The sequence below is a fragment of the Callorhinchus milii genome, unplaced genomic scaffold, assembly GCF_018977255.1.
Source record: "Callorhinchus milii isolate IMCB2004 unplaced genomic scaffold, IMCB_Cmil_1.0 Scaffold10, whole genome shotgun sequence".
NCBI classification, from domain to species: Eukaryota; Metazoa; Chordata; class Chondrichthyes; order Chimaeriformes; family Callorhinchidae; genus Callorhinchus; species Callorhinchus milii.
In genome coordinates, this window is record NW_024704751.1 from 5,638,667 (window position 1) to 5,657,969 (window position 19,303).

The window sequence follows — 19,303 nt, forward strand, 5'->3', positions numbered from 1 at the left end:
GATGAATGCAATACTGTATCTGCTTGAGAACCAGGCATCGAAATGTTTCCTGATCCAATAACCCAGCAAATCGTGGGATTCCCTGCAGTGGCAATATTTCATCCTAACATTATTGTTGGATGCTTTTTGTAGTGAGAATTGATAATATTTTCATAGAAAGATAACTTCATAAAGCAAGTAATGGTTCATCGCAGAAAATAAATAAAAGCTGGCCATTCCAATTAGAAGTCAAAACAACAATAATAATAATCCTTGCATTTGATATGGCACCTTATCATGTCGTTGAGATGTCTCAAAGCACTTCTCAGAAGGTACTGTACAGTGTAGTGACTATATTTTGTGGGTGAAATGCGGCAGCCAATTGCACACAGCAGTGTCCCACAAACGTGGATTGAGTGACCAAATTATTATTATTATGAAGTATTTATTCAATCACTTAAACAATGGATTTCATAGGAGACAATTCAGACCACTTTCGACGACCAACACTCACTGGAGACTGTGTTTCACAAATGGTTTCCGAGCAAGTTTGACATCTGTTGTGTAAACAACTGACTTTAAATGTGGGTCATCAATTTGTATTTCTTCCTGTCCCTCACAAAAAAACATCTGGCTCTCTAAAGTTTAAAAATTGTCAGCACCCATCTGAAACATTTCAGCTGCGGGACAACCGCAAACAGCCCAGATTTGGCAAAAAGGAACATGAGTAATAGCTTGAATGATTTAAAATAAGGGAATTCATTAGTATCATGTTTCTATTACATGACCACAGACCTTGATCTGAGCGGTTTATGCTCCTTTGCTTATCTCCTCTAAATGTCTTGTACCGCAGAGATTAAGCATAAATAGAGCGATCTTTGAAATGCAACTGGAGCTCCGCAGGAATGAACTTTGTGTTTCATTTATCATTCCCTTGGTTTAAAGTTTTCTCGGGGCCTTCTGTCTGTCTGTCTGTCTGTCTGTCTGTCTGAGACGGACGCTGAGTATTAAAAGTAGGGAAAATATCAGAAGAGTGAAAACTAAGCATTATATAATTTATCACATCTGTCATAAGAAACTGACTTTAAATGTGTTGGGTCATCAATTTCTATTTCCTCGATAATACAATAGTAATAATAATAAAATAATAATAATTAGATGTGATAAAGCGCAAAATCAAATGCAAAGATTATTATTATTATTTAATGTCAACTTTCATTCATTTTCCCCTCCCTGCGATCCCCTCCCTCTTAACTCCCAAATCTAGCTCGGGTGCCCCTCCAGCACAGTAAAGCTTTGAGACGTCCTCGTGACATGAAAGGCGCTGTTTAAATATAAATTGGATTTTAAACAAAAACTCAGCTCAGGCCAGTGACAATTTAACAAATGGTCAAACCAATCCAATATCCAGTTCTACTACCATCAGTAAACCACACCAGCACCATATAAATTCACAAGGAAGAATTCGACATATAATCTAGAAAGATTAACAGCAAGGTTTTACAGCAGCAACAATTAATTTACATTGATATAGTGCCTTTCACATCAGGAGACAAATAGAGACAAGTGTTTCGCCGACAAAATACACAGTCAATCCACTTTACAATATATTCTGTGAAGTTCTTCGAGACATCTCAACGATGTGATAAGGCACTGTATCAAATTCAAGGATTATTATTAAGCGAGAAAAACAAGAAAAAAGGGCATAAGACCTAACTCAAACAGGTTTATTGGCACCCACCGATCGGCACAACTCTAGGGAATAAAATTGGTCACTCCCTTCATGTCTGTTTGTGGGATGTTGCTGAGCCCAAATTGGCTGCTGCGTCCAACTACAAAACACACCGTGAAGCGAAGAGGAGGGAGAAGGCGTTACACCAAATAATCCGCGCATTCAAAGCAGCTCCTTATCCCGTCGAAGAGACGTCTCGAAGGGTTTCGCGCATAAATACCGGCCAGTGAAACGGACCGTATATTATTCTGCGGGCGAAACGCGAGGAATATTTACACCATCTGCGAAAGTAAACGAAGGTTTTTTTTTTTGCGCGTCCGTCCATCCGTCCGTCCGCCCGAATAACTCAAACACTTTTCACGAACGTCATAAAACTATGACACGCGACAGGAAATCTGCGCGTGAGTGTGTGTGTTTTTTTGTTGTGGGCTCTAGGTCACCCGAGGGGAATCCCAGCTTGTGATTAATGATCGGTTTCGCTGCTCGAGAATTATGAGGCAACGAACTTATTATTATTATTATTATTATTATTATTATTATCCGGCATCCTGCGAAGCGCTTCGAGGCGTTTGGCGAAGACGCGAAGAGCCGCTGTGTCGAATGAAGGATTATTATTAATTATTTATGATTATGATTGTGATGATTATGATTATGATTATGATGATGACTTCACACCAAGGATGAGGCGCGAAACTTAACCCCTCCAATGGAGCGCCAGGTTTACCTTAACTAAAAAAAATTCTAATAGATTATTTCCGTGGCTTTCAGGGGGAGACGGGGTCAGAATCGCGCCCCCGGAGCAGGACGAGAGGGCCTGGATTTTTTTGGGGGGGGTTGGGGCGGGGGCCGCGGGGGCCGCCGAGCGGCCGGTGCCGCTGTTCGCTGTTTCGGTGCAGTCGGGAACAGAGGCGAATGTGCGGCGGCGGGAAGTGAAATAGACGTGAAGATGGCGGCGCCTGTGAGACAGTAAGTGGCGGATACACAGAGACAGAGACACAGAGAGAGAGAGGGACAGAGACACAGAGAGAGGGACAGAGACACAGAGAGAGAGAGGGACAGAGACACAGAGAGAGAGAGGGACAGAGACACAGAGAGAGGGACAGAGACACAGAGAGAGGGACAGAGACACAGAGAGAGGGACAGAGACACAGAGAGAGGGACAGAGACACAGAGAGAGGGACAGAGACACAGGGACAGAGAGAGAGAGAGGGACAGAGGGACAGAGAGAGAGGGACAAAGACGCAGAGGGACAGAGAGAGAGAGAGAGAGAGAAGGACAGAGACACAGAGGGACAGAGAGGGGGAGAGGGACAGAGAGAGGGAGAGGGACAGAGACACAGAGGGACAGAGAGAGAGAGAGAGGGACAGAGAGAGAGAGAGGGACAGAGACACAGAGGGACAGAGAGGGGGAGAGGGACAGAGAGAGAGAGAGGGACAGAGACACAGAGGGATAGAGAGAGAGAGAGAGACAGAGTGAGTGAGAGAGGGACAGAGAGAGAGAGAGGGACAGAGAGAGAGGGAGAGGGACAGAGAGAGGGAGAGGGACAGAGAGAGAGAGAGGGATAGAGAGAGGGACAGGGAGAGGGACAGAGAGGGACAGAGTGAGAGAGAGAGAGAGGGATAGAGACAGAGAGACAGAGAGAGAGGGACAGAGAGAGGGACAGAGACACAGAGGGACAGAGAGAGAGGGACAGAGAGAGAGAGACGGGGACAGAGACACAGAGAGAGAGAGAGAGACACACACACACAGAGACAGAGAGAGAGACACAGAGAGACAGAGAGAGAGAGACAGGGACCGACAGAGAGAGAGAGAGACAGGGACAGACAGAGAGACACAGAGAGACAGACGGAGAGAGACACACAGAGAGACAGGAGACACACAGAGACAGAGAGAGAGACAGGGACAGAGACACACAGAGAGACAGAGTGAGAGAGAGACACAGAGACAGACACATAGAGAGACGGAGAGAGAGAGAGAGACACACACACACACAGACACACAGAGAGAGACAGGGAAGCAGAGACACAGACAGAGAGACGGACACAGAGAGAGAGACACGCGGACAGAGAGAGAGACACAGACAGAGAGAGAGAGACACACAGACAGAGAGAGACACACATAGACAGAGAGAGACACACACAGACAGAGAGAGAGACACAGACAGAGTTAGAGACACAGATACAGCGAGAGAGAGACACAGATACAGCGAGAGACAGACAGACAGAGACAGGCAGGCAGAGACTGACAGACAGACAGAGACTGACAGACAGACAGAGACTGACAGACAGACAGAAGCAGATAGAGATACAGAGAGAGAGATACAGACAGAGACAGATAGAGACACAGAGAGAGAGACATAGAGAAGCACGCGCAGAGACAGCTAGAAAGAGACACACAGAGAGAGAACACACAAATAAACTCGGAGAGAGACAGGCAGGGATGCATATGGGGGAGGGGAAACAGATAGAGACACCTCCACAGATACATACAGAGAGAGAGAGACACACACACAAACATACAGAAAGATAAACACACACACAGACAGGAAGAGACACAGAGAGGGAGACACACATACACACACAACACACAGACATACAGAAAGATAAACACACACACAGACAGGAAGAGACACAGAGAGAGACACACATACAGAGACACACATACAGAGAGACATAGACACATACAAACTCAGAGAGACATACACACACCGACATACATATTGAGAGAGACACATATACACGCACACAGACTCTGAGAGAGAGAGTGCGTGAGAGAGACACACACACAGATACACACAGAGAGGAAGAGATACAGGTAAACACACAGACTCTGAGAGAGAGTGACATATAGATACACGTGGAGAGGAAGAGATACACACATTCAGTGAGAGAGATTTATACAGAGAGAGACACACGCACACACTCAAAGAGAGAGACAGGCAGAGATACATTTGAGGGCGGGAGGGGGAAACAGATAGAGACACCGAGAGACTTACATACACAGAGAGGCACAGAGAAGAGAGAGGTACACACAATAACTTGTATTTATGTAGCATCCCCCTCCCCTGCCTTATTGGGTAAATAATATTCCCTTACTCTGGCCTCCCGCTCCCCATAATGAAGATCAAACTGAATATAATGTTCCTTCGTCTATAATATAAGATTCCCTGGACACCTATTTTATTCATATCCTTGTAGTATATTCCACTGGACACGAATTGTATAACTGCACTGCGGGTCATGTGGTATTGAAAGTCCTCCAAATGAGTGTTGTCAACCTGAGTATGCTTTAATCTCGGTTGCGTAAAATCTCCTCCATGTGAGAAGCCAAATGGTTGACGTTGGACTGCTTTTTAATGGTGTACCATTAAATCCCAATTTGGATTTAATGGTACACCATTAAAATACATTTGCTAAAATTTGAATTTGGAAATTGCTATATAAAAATGTGCACTTGTACCTGTGTTCCTGCAGAGGGCACTGATTTCATAAATGGCAATATCTTGAGAATTTGTCGCGAGTCTGCATTTCATCCAATCGCTCCCTCCAGGTTAGCTGGAATTAATGGACTCGCCATGTTATTTGTTCTCTCATGTGCAGCCAGCAAACAGGGACCAAGCTATAAGTGGGTCAAGGGTCCAGCACTACAGATTGTGCCGCCCACCCACTATGGGAAGTTGGGGGCAATTCTGCTCTAGGGAGAATTTTTTTTTAAAAAAAAAAACAAAAGGCTTTGGCAAATTGCTGCCAACAATACAAAATAAGATTAATTCAATCTGTTATGTAGTAATCACATGCACCTCCATGCTTTTGGCTTCCAAATATTCCTTGGATTTAAGACATTCATTTTCCAGGAATCAGAAGTGTTGACAAAACTGCATTTAGGTGACAGGATTTGATTTGGAGGTTTACCAATTATCCTGGGACCCCGAAATCCTGGGACGTCCACAAATTACACAGTCGCTCCATTCTACAGGAAATCCTGTGAAGCGCTGTGAGACATTGTCCTGACATGAAAGGTGCTATATCATTTGCAAGGACTATTTATTATTGTATTATTTATTTTACATTTGCTAAAATTGACGCACCATCTCACAGATACACGTAGACAGACACGAAAAAGAATCAAAATATCTGCGTCATTTTGTGGGTGCGTTTTACAGCCCGTTTCATTATAAATGTTAGTGTTACACAGTACTTAAAAGTTGCGTGTTCATAATACAGGTTAGAAATCTACAGAAAAGACAGAATTGCTTTTGTAGGCACTCTGCCAGTTTGTAAATTATAAAACGAGGGCCAAGGCTGAAGTCATTTTTTCATCAAGAAAAATGATTCTCAATGCCAAAAGCTTGTGAGTTGTAAAATGCTGATGTTATCACGAACAGTTGATTAATGATTCCTCTATATTAAAAAAGGATGCTCGGAATTAATAATTATAACAATCCTTGCATTTGATATAGTCTTATTAAGTCTTCGAGACGTTTCAATGCGCTTCACAGGATATACTGTAAAGTGAAATGACTGTATATTTTGTGGGTGAAATAAGATTATTAGACTGTTTGAAATCATTGAGTAATTTAGTGAGATTAAGCATATTTCATCACAGGATGGACAGGAGCATGCCGCTGATCGATATTGGGTATCAATCAGTTTGTGCCTCATTACTCAGTTTGAGCTCTGACTTGTCTCAGAATTATTACATTTTATGCTGTTCACTTTTGCAAATCCAGTTCTCTTTTGCCCTTGCCAATTTTCTCTCCTCCTCTAATGCAGACGTAATTATTTTCCCATCCATTGGGTGTGGTTCCACAGTTGTCTGCCACCCTTCATTATCTCGCCCGAGTGGCCATTGTGCATCAGCCTGGCTCAGTCGGTAGCACTTTCGTTTTTGAGTCAGAAGGTAGTAAGTTTGAGACCCACATCGGGACATTGAATTGATATAGTCGATCTTGACACTCAATTGAAGTCCTACATTTTTGGAGGTGCAGTCTTCAGATGAGATGTTAAACCGAGGTCCGATCTGCCTGTTCAGGTTGATGTTAAAGAGAAGCGTCTCTGGATAGCAATCTGGAGCAAGAGTCTTGGTTGAATTTTCTCACCAAGAAGTGCTGAGACCATTAAACTCAACATAGAGCGGGCAAAACATTCTGGTTTAATGTTGCAACACCTCAGCTGTAGGCTGTGTGAACAGCCTGTGGGCAAACAATGTTCAAACCTGAATCTTTTCATTACTGGACATTTGCAAATTAATTTGTTTACAGATACATAGTAACTGCACTTCACCCTAAAATTCCTGGTAGACATTTGGATGACATGATCAGATCCTAAGAATGATTTGAATTTGAATTTGTCATGGCTGTTTCATGTATGTGTCAATCATGAAATATACCATTATAAAATGTTATTGGTTGAAAGATAAAGTTTGCCTTGGAAGCTTATGTACTTGGCAGAGAGTGATTGAATGACTATTTTGGTCCTGAGAAAAGAAACTAATAGATGTAGATCGTTGTTGAGCAATGATGGGATTGCTAGCACTTCATTCTCTGCTCTGTACCAACTGTAGAACTGATTTTGGTTTACTCCGTAGCTAGTAACCGTTTAATTTCTCTTCACAGATATGGGCTTATTTTGCCCAAGAAGGCAAAGCAGGACATCGCAACACTGTCCAAACCATCTATTTTTGGGGATTCCGATGATGAGGTATGTTGCATACAACAACAACATTTGTATAGCGCCTTTCATGTCAGGAGGACGGCCCAACGCTATACATTGAAACGTGTACGTCAATTTGAAAAAATGGACTTGTAGAAGTTTCTTCTAAAAATATTTAAAATGGCAGAACACTGAGATAGTAAGTTTGTTTACGGGAGTGTGTGTGTATGTGAGCGAAAGAGTGTGTGTGTGTGTGTAGGGGTGTGTGTGAGAGGGAAAATCTTGCTCTTCATTTCTCAGTTTGAAAATAACGCTATCTTAAAAGTAATCTGTACCGAGCAAACTCAAACTCAAGTCTAATAATATTGACTGTGTATCGCAATGCTGGCTGCTGTGAAGATATCACAAAAAAACAAAGATTGTTTTGAACAATTTATTATGTGTGAGGTACCTTGTGACAATTTTCTTTGTTACCATTCATACACCCGCATATAAACACACACAATAAGAGTATAGAAACCAAATCATTCGGCTTGTTCTATTCGTATTCCTCAGCATCCGATAGTGTCAGAGCAGAGAAAAGTAAGACAAAAGGGAGTGAGGGGGGAAGACAAGTCGCGTTATTTCTAAATAATCGAAAGAAAACACCATATTTGTTAGCATAATTTTGTGAGCGAAAACTTTTCTCTGTATTTCTCGTCGCCGAAAACAATGTTATCTTGAAGTAGTCCACACTGAACAAACAGAACCTCATTTGTGTAAGTCTAATAATGGCAGCTGTTCATTGTGGTGTGATGGGAGCTGCGGCTGAAAGCATAAAAAAAGCAATAAAGCCTTGACATCCCTTTGATCGTATCTCGAGGAGATAAGATGTGTTGCTTGGTACAGAAATTATTTCGTTGGTTTAATAATAATTTGAGAATGATGCAGATAACTGGAATTTTGGTGGGTAGGAATTTCATTTCCTGTCAGCCGTGTTATCAATAGTTACGTCTTGTTGATAATATTCAGAGAACGCTGCAAAAAATTACCCCTGCCCATAAATGTTGTTTTAGTTGTTTTCGTGATTGTGATATAGGGCAGGGTAGCGGCAGTGATGAGGGGAGGTGAAGAAAGAAGACAGGATAGATTTGAAATGAAGCATGAAGGGCTAACTATATTGTGGGCTTTTCTGAACCCATTTTGTATTATACCACGACTGTATCAATCAACGACTGTTTGTGAGACACTGCTACGAGCAATCAACTGCCGCGTTTCACCCGCAAACTATACAGTCAATTCACTTTACAGTATGTTCTGCGAAGCGCTTTGAGCCGTCAAATCCTTGCTCTTGATATTGTACCTTTTCACGTCGGGGGGAACGACCCAAAGCGCTTCGCAGATATCACTGTGAAACAAGCTGTATTTGTAGGTAAACCGGGCAGACAATTTGCGAACAGCCATGCCCTCCAAGCCGCCACAAAGTGAACGGCCAATTATATTTTTACTCTGGTCAAGGAATTGTTGGCCGGGACACCGGGAGAAACTCCCTTCGCTTTTCAAATAGTGCTGCGGGATCTTTGCTTGAACGGGCACAGATGGGACTTCGGTTTCACGCCTTATCCGAGGGATGGCATCTCAGCACCTCCCCAGCATCATCGTCTCGTCGTGTTTCCAAGTCTGACGTCAAGCTTGAACCCGCAACCATCTGACTCGAGATTATCAACCGAGCCAGATTGACACCATTGGCCCTTTTCACTAATGTAATTCAGACAGATGGGTGAATAGATTAAGGGCCTGGGCCGCTGTGGAATAAGATTCCATTGCTTTAAACTGACAGCTGTTTTGAAGTTGTTTATTTCTCAAGTTTTCTTTTTGACCCCTAATTGCAGTGCCAAACCTGCAGCCTTCCTTATCAGTAAACATTAACGAGCACTCGACTGCCTCTGAAATCAGACCGATATAAACCGAGTTGAGGGAATAAGCGAGGAAACTTCTCAGCTAATCGCAAAAGTTCACAGTTGCTGTGTGGATGCGGTTAGTGCAAATGCGAGGAGACACTGAGATCTTAGACATGATCGTTCACAACCCGGATTTGCACAGGATCAGTAAACACTGAATCCTAAACTGTAATAGGATGTGTCTGCAGGAACTTTTTACTCCAAAGTAGTTCTCCGTCCAGAGTTATCACAGGGAGAGAGGTAGGCAAGTGACGCAATTCTTGTGCGAATCCGGGTTGCGAAGATCGCATTTGATTGTTCACCTACCAAAAAACAAAGTCACTATACATGAAGTGATTGACCCATTTTATCTGTGTGGATGGGGAGGAGGGAGGGTTGTTGGCCAAGGAGAAGCCAGGAGAAATGCCCTTTCCTTCAAATAGTGCCGCCCCCCACATTCTCACCCGCACTAAACTCCGCACTCCGATTACCCCAATTCTTGCCAAACTCCATTCGCTCCCTGTCACAGGGTGAATCGACTTCAAGATCCTCACCCTAGTGTTTAAATCCCTCCACGCCTTGGCAAACCCCTATCTCTCCAACCTCCTCTCTCCCCACAGCCTCCTCTCTGCCTCTCTGCCGACTCCAGCCTCCTCCTTGTTCTCTCGAATCCTCCGCTCCACCATCGGCGGCCACTATGTCCCGAGGCTATGGAACTCCCTCCCTCAATCCCTTCGCCTTGCCCCCCTCTTGTTGTTGTAGTGCCATGGGATCTTTAACATCCACTCGAACAGGAAGACAGTTTAACGTCTCACGTGAAGGACTGACATGAGAGTAGAAATAGTGTCATGGTTCTTGGGTTTTTTAAACAAAAACAGGGCTCGTTCTATTCTCGCTGCCCAAAGAAAATCTGCTTTGGATTGTAGGAGTGTAACCATTCATTTTCAGGAAGGATAATAAAGCAAGCCGACTTCATCCAGTTTATTAAAGTCTGCCAACAGTTGACTTAAAACAGATGACGTCCAAAACTTTTTGCAAATGCTGCAAAGCACTCAGTAAATCTTGAGTGAAGTATAACAAACAACTTAGCACTACTTCAGAGAGAGAGAGAGAGAGAGAGCGAGCACAGGAGACTGGGTGTCCTCATATGAAGTGATGTAGAATTCAGTGTATATAAGTTCTTTATCTTTGAATCTACTTCCACCCTACGGATCCCCCACTAAGTGACTGCTCGGCCCTTGGAGAGCATTCCCACAACACAAAATGTACCATTTGTTGAGACTGTTAACACGATTTTTGTGAGCAGGATGCAATGCTGCTGTTGCAACACATTTATATTTTAGAAAAATAATCCTTATCACGACTTCGAGACGTCTCAAAGAGCTCTTAGCAAGGAACTGCTCTGAAGAGTAGCAGCTCCTAATTTTTTGATACGCTGTGTTATTATTTTACCTGAAATCATAATGTTCGGTGCATATGATAACTGGGGTTTTATTTGAATGGTATTATGTTTTAAACCGAGTGTGTCAGCTGAACTCCGCAGTAAGTTTCCAAAAATGAAGGTTGCACTTTTCCCTTTGTATTCTGAATAACATTTTCAGAAGAGTGGGAGTGCTTTACCACAATCTTTCATAATCGCTGATTTCTGCCCCCCTCTGCCCGAACCTTTGATGCATATCTGGAGGTAGTTTCGAAACCCTGTCCTTTTTGCACAAGTTAAAGCACTAAAATTGTTGCACCAGAGTTTGGATACTGTTTCTGATAAAAGTAAGAGTGGAAAATGCTTTGTGAGAATAGAAAATTACTTTTATTCTTTACAGCCAAATCCTGTACTTATTAGAATCTGACCATTATTAATATTCCCCCTTTCCCCAACCAGCAGCTTTGGCTAATGAGTTAACAACAACCGCAATTTATATTTGTGTAGTCCAATGACTCACTGACCCTGGGCGTGTGATATTCTGACTATCATTCAAGTCTAGGCGATGTTTCATTTTTGAAAAAAATCATTACAGCGTATTTATTTTCTGCTTCCAGACATCAGTGGGTGAGAGCCTTCAGAAAGAGGCGCTGAAGAAGAGAGTAATGAAACAGGTAAACTTCTGCTTAAGGCGTGCTTTGCAATCGCCAATTTATAATCTAGAGCGGGCTGTCCAGCTGATCAGTTTTTAGCCCAGTGACACTGTCTATCAAAAATATTAGCTTCAAGCAACTCCTACGGTTAAATATTGTAGGCACATACAGCACTAAGTGACTTTCACTTGAATGACCAGTCTAGAATTTAGGACGATGACTTGAAATGTACCACTGAAGTATTAAGATGAATTATAATGACGTTTCAATAGATTTAGCATAGCATGCTTGCTGCATTACATCACACAATTCTACCCACCGAATCCAAATAGTCTGAATTTAGAATTCTAACTGCGATCGGAAACTATTTTAAGTGACTGAATGTGAACGTAACTATATATAATTCCGCGGAAATCTCCCGCAACAGATCCTGGTTTGCAAACATTGAATTTGAATCAGATTTACAAACTGAAGGGAAACTACATCTATGTCTGATATCTTGTTACTGCGACCTGCCATCACATTGTGTTCAAGGAATACTGCACTCGGGATTGATTTATGATTAGTGGTGCCGATGGCGAGACAATAAAGAATGGACCAAAAGGAGAAAGAAATTCTAATCGCAGAGAATTACATAGACGCGTACAGAAACGGGCCATTCAGCATGTCTGTGTTACGCTGCATCCACATGAGCCTCCACTCCTCCTCATGGCCTTTATTCGCTTTTCCTCACTCATCGTAGAAAGTGGCACATCTGTTGAACTGCTATTTGTGGTTACTGATTTTATTCAATCATATTGCATAAGTTGAGTCCAGTCCCCTGGCCTTATCCACCCTGATAAAGCCAGGACATCGGACTCGACGTATTGTTAATTACCCTTTGGGTAAAGAAATACTTCCTGGTATCTGTGCTGAAGTTGCTGGTGTAAGGTGAGCCACAAACAAACAAACAAAAAAAAATTACATTTATATAGCGCCTTTCACGTCGGGAGACGCTGAAGCCTCATGACTGAGTATGGAGCGTTTCTTTTTCCAAATAGACAAAATTGGAAATGCAAAAGGCTCTGGAAGAAGATTCCACGGTGTACGAATATGACAACATCTATGATGACCTTCAGCAGAAGAAGATCGAAGGCAACGCCAAGTTACTGTCTGGTGCAAATAAAAAGGTAGAAGTTCCCTTTATATTGTTTCGAGATCTCTTGTATTGTTGGAGGGGAAGCAAGTTGAGGCTAAATAGAGAGCTGAGACACTTGATGCACTTTACCACCAATATTGGAAAGAAATTACACGTCAGCTGGTTAGCAGTTGTTAAGCTTGGGTTTCTATAAGGCTGTAGCTTGTGTTAGAAGTAAAATTGCAAGGAACCCCCCCCACATAGCCTGTTACCAGCCAATTAAGGAGCTGTTTTGCAGTGCTAGGCAATATCCCCTCCCAATTGCTTGCAGTGGATAGAGAATAAATATATTCTGTGAAGCGCTTGGACACAGGCGCTATATCAAATGCAAGAATTATTATTATTATTGAATTACAGAAGAGTCTTAAACTTGTATGTGGTTGTAAAGGATGAAGTTTGGTAGAAATAAAAAAAAGTAGAAGCATCGCAGTATGTAAAATATTATTTCTCTCAGATTAACCAAAAATGTTAAAACAAAAAAAACTTAGTTTTTTTTTAAAAAAACCCAAAAAGCCCAAGTACATCGAAAGCTTGATGAAAGCCGTCGGAGAACGAAAAAAGGAGCAAGAGAGAAGGATGGAGCGGAAGATCCAAAAGGAACGAGAAGCTGAAGGGGAAATGTACGTGGACAAAGACGCTTTTGTCACGTCCGCCTACAAAAAGAAGCTTCAGGAGCAAGCGGAGGAGAAAGAACTGGAGCGCAGAGAAGCAGCCATAGAAGGTGAACTTTCATAGACTTGCCCACAATATACAGGGGATCCTCGGCGTAGCTCCCTTCAAAACAGCAGTGCCTCCACTTCTAGCGCAGTATGCAAAACAACAACAACTTGCATTTACATAGCGGCCCAGAGCGCTTGACTTCGGCAGAGCACAACACCGAGCCGGGTGGGGGGGAGAGAGGGGGGTGATCAGAGACACAATCTAATTGGAAGGTCTTCGGACGCGACCTGAAGATAATAATAATAATCCTTGCATTTGATATAGTGCCTCATCACGTCTTCGAGACGTCTCAAAGCGCTTCACAGAATATACTGTAAAGTGAACTGACTGTAGTTACTGCTAGGTAAACAGAGGCATGTGGAGTAAGGAAAGTTGCCCAGCATTTCGCTTTGCCGGGAATAGAACCCAGTACTATCTAAGATTTTTACTTAAAACCGGTCTCTCACTTGCGAGGCGAGCGCTCTAACCGCTGAGCTACAGGACTCCACGGGGATGGGGAAGGAAGGGGCAAGGCGGAGGGATAGAGGATAATAGCCAACTCCTGGGTCACCAGGTCGCGACTGGCGTCCATTTGCTGAACGTTACTTGACCGTAACGTCTCTCACTCGCGCTGTCTATGCTCAAAACGAGACCCCAACAGCTTCGCAGAGTGACGTCAGCGGTTCCCTTTCTGCGGGTGGACTAACCGTGCAGGAATTTTCCATGGTAACCTTTTCTTTGCACTTTGCTTCTAAACTTAGGCTCTGGTAAGGTTTCCCCGTGTAGTAATCCTTGCGCCAGTAACAATAATCCAAGCAATTCTAAACCAAATGGACATCGTGTGCCCTTTTGAGCAAAGCTTTTCAAGCGAGGAATCGGAAAAACAAAACGTTTTCAAAACAGATCATAATATATCGCTAATTTCTCTGTGCGCTGCATTTGCTGCCTCAGTACTATATGTGCAAACGTGCTTAGAAACTCCTTACCGATGTTGAATTGTGGATGCCGTCGGGAAAGAAATTCATCTCCCAAAGGCTGAATGAACCCCATTCCCCATCCCCCGCCTTCCCCATTGAAATACGCTGCCTCCAGAGGGCATTGTGTAGCTGAAGAACAAAGCTACTGGACTAGGCATTTGGTTGCTTATGAAAAAGCATTTGGATGTAAGTGGTCTGCAGATTTGCAGATGTACATGCAGCTGGTACTCTGTTATGTTCAACTTCCTTTGTATACACTGTAACCCCAACGTTGACGCACGCGTCACTGTTAAGTGCGCCGAGGCGCTACTGTGAGTAGAAAGCGCGATTTAAATGCAAGTTGTTGTTGTGTGTATCGTTAATTAAAACGGAAACCGTTTTTGATTGCACCCCAATTGTTTACAAGGCATCCAGTATCCCTGAAGCGAGATTACAGAGGGGATTTGTAACTATGAATTCTTCCTTCTGTGAATTCAAATACAGTTCATAACTCGCAAGAACCAGACCATAACTCGCAAGCACAGGCCTTGGCAGACATACTATCTAAAATTAATAATAATAATCCTTGCATTTGATATAGCGCCTCATTACGTTGTTGAGACGTCTCAAAGCGCTTCACAGAATATACTGTAAAGTGGATTGACTCTGTGTATTTTGCGTGCGAAATGCGGGAGCCAGTTTGGCACAGCAACAGGTATTCTGTGAAGCGCTTTGAGACATCTCAACGACGTGATAAGGCACTATGTCGAATGCAGGAATTATCAGAAAACACGGCCTTTATCTGAATTTTACTTATGCTCTTAGCTTCGTTGGACGTGACTAAGCAGAAGGACCTCAGCGGTTTCTACCGACACCTCTTGAATCAAACGGTGGGCGAGGAAGCGATGCCAGAGTGCAGCATTCGTGGGATTAAAAGGTAAAATGGAAACGGTTGCTGCTTTCGAATACGTTCTCCCAGGGGATAGTGGGAGAATTCATTGAGCAACATATATGAGCTAGGTCAATGAACCTTCTAGCTAGTGGTAAAACCTTCTGGCTCAGGGTGCCAATTGAGAGGTGTGGGAGGTTTCAGATTACTGTTCCTTCCACAGGGATTTGGCAGCAACACTTGAGCTTTCATATGGGTTACTAGGGTGGTGCTGCCAGTGGAAAAAGTACCATTAAAAACAGCACAGACACAGTGCAGTTTTGAGGAGAAAGGTCAATGCGAGGGAAGACATTGTGCAAAGTACTTATCTCAGATAATGGTTTGGGACAGGGAGGGAGGGAGATCTGTGAGAGTGGCATTGCCATAATCCTGCCGTAAGGTATCCCCCTCTCGCTTGGGTTGTAGAAGTTAGAAAAATCATTACGTAAAGGAGTTTGTCAGATCCTTGTCAAAGCAGCATAAATAATAACAGATTCTCCAGCTGGGTTTTAAATTTCTTCAAACGAACTGGAAATCGCTGAGTGTTATGGATTTATGGTTTTGAACGATGTTATTGCTGGCACTTTCTGTATGAAATATGAATTGCTGTTCTTGTGGTATTACCAAACTAACTCGCATCCTGGACAGATGTGAGGGGAAACATTATGCTCTGCAACAATTGTGGTCTGGTTATAGCAGCTCCTCATGTGACTCAGTCTTGATTGTATCCAGACTGCCTTCCGCAACTGTGTATAATCCAAAGCGGAAAATGATAGAATCTGGAAAAGGAATAGAAGCGACGGAAAGCAAAGAATATTCAAATACTGCGGCCTTCTCACACTGTCAGCCATTGTAAGCTTTAGCCTACAAAATGCAGTCGTTGCGCTCGACAATAAATCTTGTGAAGCACTTTCAGAAATCTTGATTACGTGAGAATTACTGCTAAGACCGTTGCAGTATAGCTTTCACGTCGGGAGAACGTCCCAAGGTGCTGGGAAGTTTTGATATACTGGAGTGAATTTGAGCACGGTTTATTGTTCTGCGTTTACACAACCCGCTTATTATGCTGCTGTTTCTCTAACCCGCCTTACCCGTACTTAAAGTCTGACATTAAATATACCGCTCTAATTCTGTAGCAAATCCACCACAAGTACTAGTGATGAAACACACGTCTTAGTGCTTTCTCTTCAAATAAAACTAAACACAAGCGATGAATGGAGAAAATTACACAGCTTTTTCAAAAGCTAGAAGAAAAGAGCCATTTCCTAGTAGCCATCTTCTAAACAATCTTCAAGCTCAGTCGTAGAATATATAAGAATAGAATGCTTTTTATTTCCGGTTGTTGCATTCATGAGAAAAACTTTCACTGTCCGTTTGTTATGTCTGTTTCATAGACTTTTTGATTCTCAGTGTTTTGCCTAGTTAATTTCTTAACACCAGAATCAAATGACTCAATGAAAACCATATCATAACCTTGTGGGCAACTTGTATAGTATACAGTATAATAGTGAAGCTTAAACCAGAAAACTTATGACTGATGAGTTCAAAATAAAGATCCAATATTACTATAGTTAGGAAGTTTTCTAATCTTCAACCCCAAGCTTCTCTGTACGTAAACGGCATAACATAACACTGTAGTTATTTGACTGTTTCCACGCTTGTTTCCTCAGTATGAAGGAAGAAAAGCCAAGAGGCTATTCCGATGAGCCAGACTCTAAGAATTTTGTCAACAGGTCAAGGGAGTCCAACTCCGAAGGCAAGGACAATAGGAACCTGGATGCAGACAGCGACCTTGAGGTTGACAGTGATGATGAAGGCGAAACTAAGGATAACAGAAAACTGGCGTTCAAGCAGAAAAGGGACAGCAAGAGCTCGGAGGTCAACGAAGAGAAGTCAAGGAGCCGCCAGTACAGAAGGCATGTAGAGTCGTCTAGTGAGGAGGAGGAGGAGGAGGAAGAAGAGGGTCGTCAGCGCCAGAGTCAGTCAAACAAAGATAAGAGCGAGAAAAGTAAAAGCCATTCGAAAAGCTCCCGGGATGATGATAGGGAAAGAAACCGCAGAAGCGGAGAAAGTCTGAGCTACAAGGAGTCCAGCCACGACCAGGAAAAGTACAGAGAGAGAGATCACGATCGAAAAGAGAGAGAACGGAACAAATATGAGGACAGTAGAGATCGCAAGAGAGACCGAGAGGAAAGGCATAAGGATAAAGATTACAACAGTAGAAGAGACGAGAGGCACAGAGACCATGGGGGAGAGAAACCAAAAGAGAGGGAAGAACGAGGAAGAGACGAAAAACAGAGGGAGCGAGACAGAGCCAAGAGGGACGAGAGCAGGAGGGGAGAAAAACACAGGGACCAAGATAGAGAAGACAAAACCAAAGAAAAGGAAGAGCGTGTAAAGGAGAAGGGAAGAGAGGCCTACGAGCGACGGGAGAGATACAAAAGCAGCGAGGGGAGAGACGATAGCTCCTCGCGGTCAACGGAGAAGGAGCGGTCGAGGAAAAGTGACCACAAGAGATACAGATCCGAAGAAAAGGAGAGCAATGAAGACAAGACCGCCGGGTCCAGAAATACAGACAAAGAGAAAGAGGGCGAGATTCCTGACTTGCCGTGCGAGCAAAAGCCCAGCGACGGACCCCAGAAGAAGCCAATCGAAACCGAGGCCGCCCAGCAGTTGAGCAAATTTGCCAAGCGCAGCAACGAGGAGACAATCACGTCTGCAAAAGAGCGATACCTGGCCCGGCAAATCAACCGAGCTTCGAAAAAGTCATATATCGAGCTGGAGGAAAACGAGTAATAATATTATTGCGGCTGCTGCCGACAGAAATCGAAATATATAAATAATTGATTCAATAAAAGATCTTTTTTCCTCCTTCTCTCCCCCCGCCCCTACCATCCCTACCCTTCCATGCCCCCGATAATCCTTCCGACACTAAGACCAATGTTATAAAGGAGAATTTCATCCTAATGAAAATGCAAAGGTATTTTCCAGACTTCAGCTGTGTCGATGGATTACCTGGAGTTTTAAAAACCTGGTTGTGTTTATATTTGTTAAAGATTGTAGTGTGCTTTTTTTTTAAACTAAAAAAGAAAGGAAAAAAATATATGCCCTGGTCTGATTGAATGGACGGTGACGGTTTTGGAGATTCTATTGTAAAATTGTCTAGAAGCGGTGTGAAATATGGGTGTTTAAAAGAGTTTTATATCCAGTGTAAAAAGTAACGTCAGCAAGCCGGAAAGTCCCGTTGCTTTAAAGCTTTCCGTTAAGTAAAATACTATAATTTCACTTTACAAAAGCTTTCATCTCCTGCATACTTCATAGTAACGGGCCACTGCAGTCAATACTTGTGCGTATTGGTGACATATGGTTATTATTGTGCGAATGATGTAATGCTTCTGATTTAATCTATTCGTGCTGAGTTGCATTAAATACTGCTGACTTTTACAAGTATATCACTGCAAGGCACCTCCACTCTTTCTATTTTATTTTCCCTCGGGTTTCTAAATGTGAGCAGTGTTTTAGAGCTCAGTCGGGTATCGTACACAGCACTCTCATGAAATTTGACATGTTTGCTGCCACACGTTGTCGCACGCTTCCTTTTTAGATAATACCGTAAACATTCATCGATCGAAGCCGGCTCTTTCATCGCTGGCTACTAATATATCGCCGTAACCGTTACGGGATTAATTGTAAACGTTTTGCGGTCTTTGAAACTGAGAAAAAAAATGCCTCGCTCTTTTTTTGGTTTTCTTTTTTTTTCAAAAAATGATGTTTGTCACTGCTTGAAATTGTTATAGGCTTTGCCTATAAATTTGCTGCGTGTACCAGGGCATTTTGAAGTTTTACTGGAGTATTTGACAACTAGAATTGCAATAGTTTATCTTGGCTATGAAGGAAAATGCATTTGCAGGAAATCATGGAAGCTAATTTACGCACGACAATGTGGCACGAGCATGAAGAGAGTGGGCAATTTTATTTTGGGAAATTGTCCCAACAGGATTATTTAGGTCCACCTCCTGTCAACTCTAGCTCATGCCTTCCCCCATAATAATTAGTAGTTTTAACAGACTGCTTCAATGAACTGCAACATGGCAGTGATTCTATTACAATGAAGCTTGCGGTTGTGTCTTTTACAAACCTCATGGCAAAGGGCACTATTCACCTTTATCTGTGGCCAATGTTTATCTTA

General features: G+C 42.9%; 1 protein-coding gene across 1 annotated transcript; it reads left to right on the forward strand.

Annotated features, from left to right (window-relative positions):
• Window positions 1–2,622: 2,622 nt before the first annotated feature.
• nsrp1 (nuclear speckle splicing regulatory protein 1) lies at window positions 2,623–18,564 on the forward strand. The gene is made up of 7 exons (XM_007900780.2): window positions 2,623–2,677; window positions 7,326–7,410; window positions 11,319–11,375; window positions 12,395–12,523; window positions 13,045–13,252; window positions 15,012–15,123; window positions 16,785–18,564. Exons 1-7 carry the CDS (start codon window positions 2,658–2,660, stop codon window positions 17,908–17,910), a joined length of 1,737 nt encoding a protein of 578 aa, XP_007898971.1. The 5' UTR covers window positions 2,623–2,657; the 3' UTR covers window positions 17,911–18,564.
• Window positions 18,565–19,303: the final 739 nt, after the last annotated feature.

What these genes read in the sequence shown, in the direction of transcription:
- nsrp1 (XM_007900780.2), top strand. Translation starts at nt 2,658, where the DNA reads ATGGCGGCGCCTGTGAGACA. An exon ending in AGAAGAGAGTAATGAAACAG is followed by an intron (nt 11,376 to 12,394) that starts GTAAACTTCTGC and finishes TTTTCCAAATAG; the next exon opens with ACAAAATTGGAAATGCAAAA. An exon ending in CAGAGAAGCAGCCATAGAAG is followed by an intron (nt 13,253 to 15,011) that starts GTGAACTTTCAT and finishes TTATGCTCTTAG; the next exon opens with CTTCGTTGGACGTGACTAAG.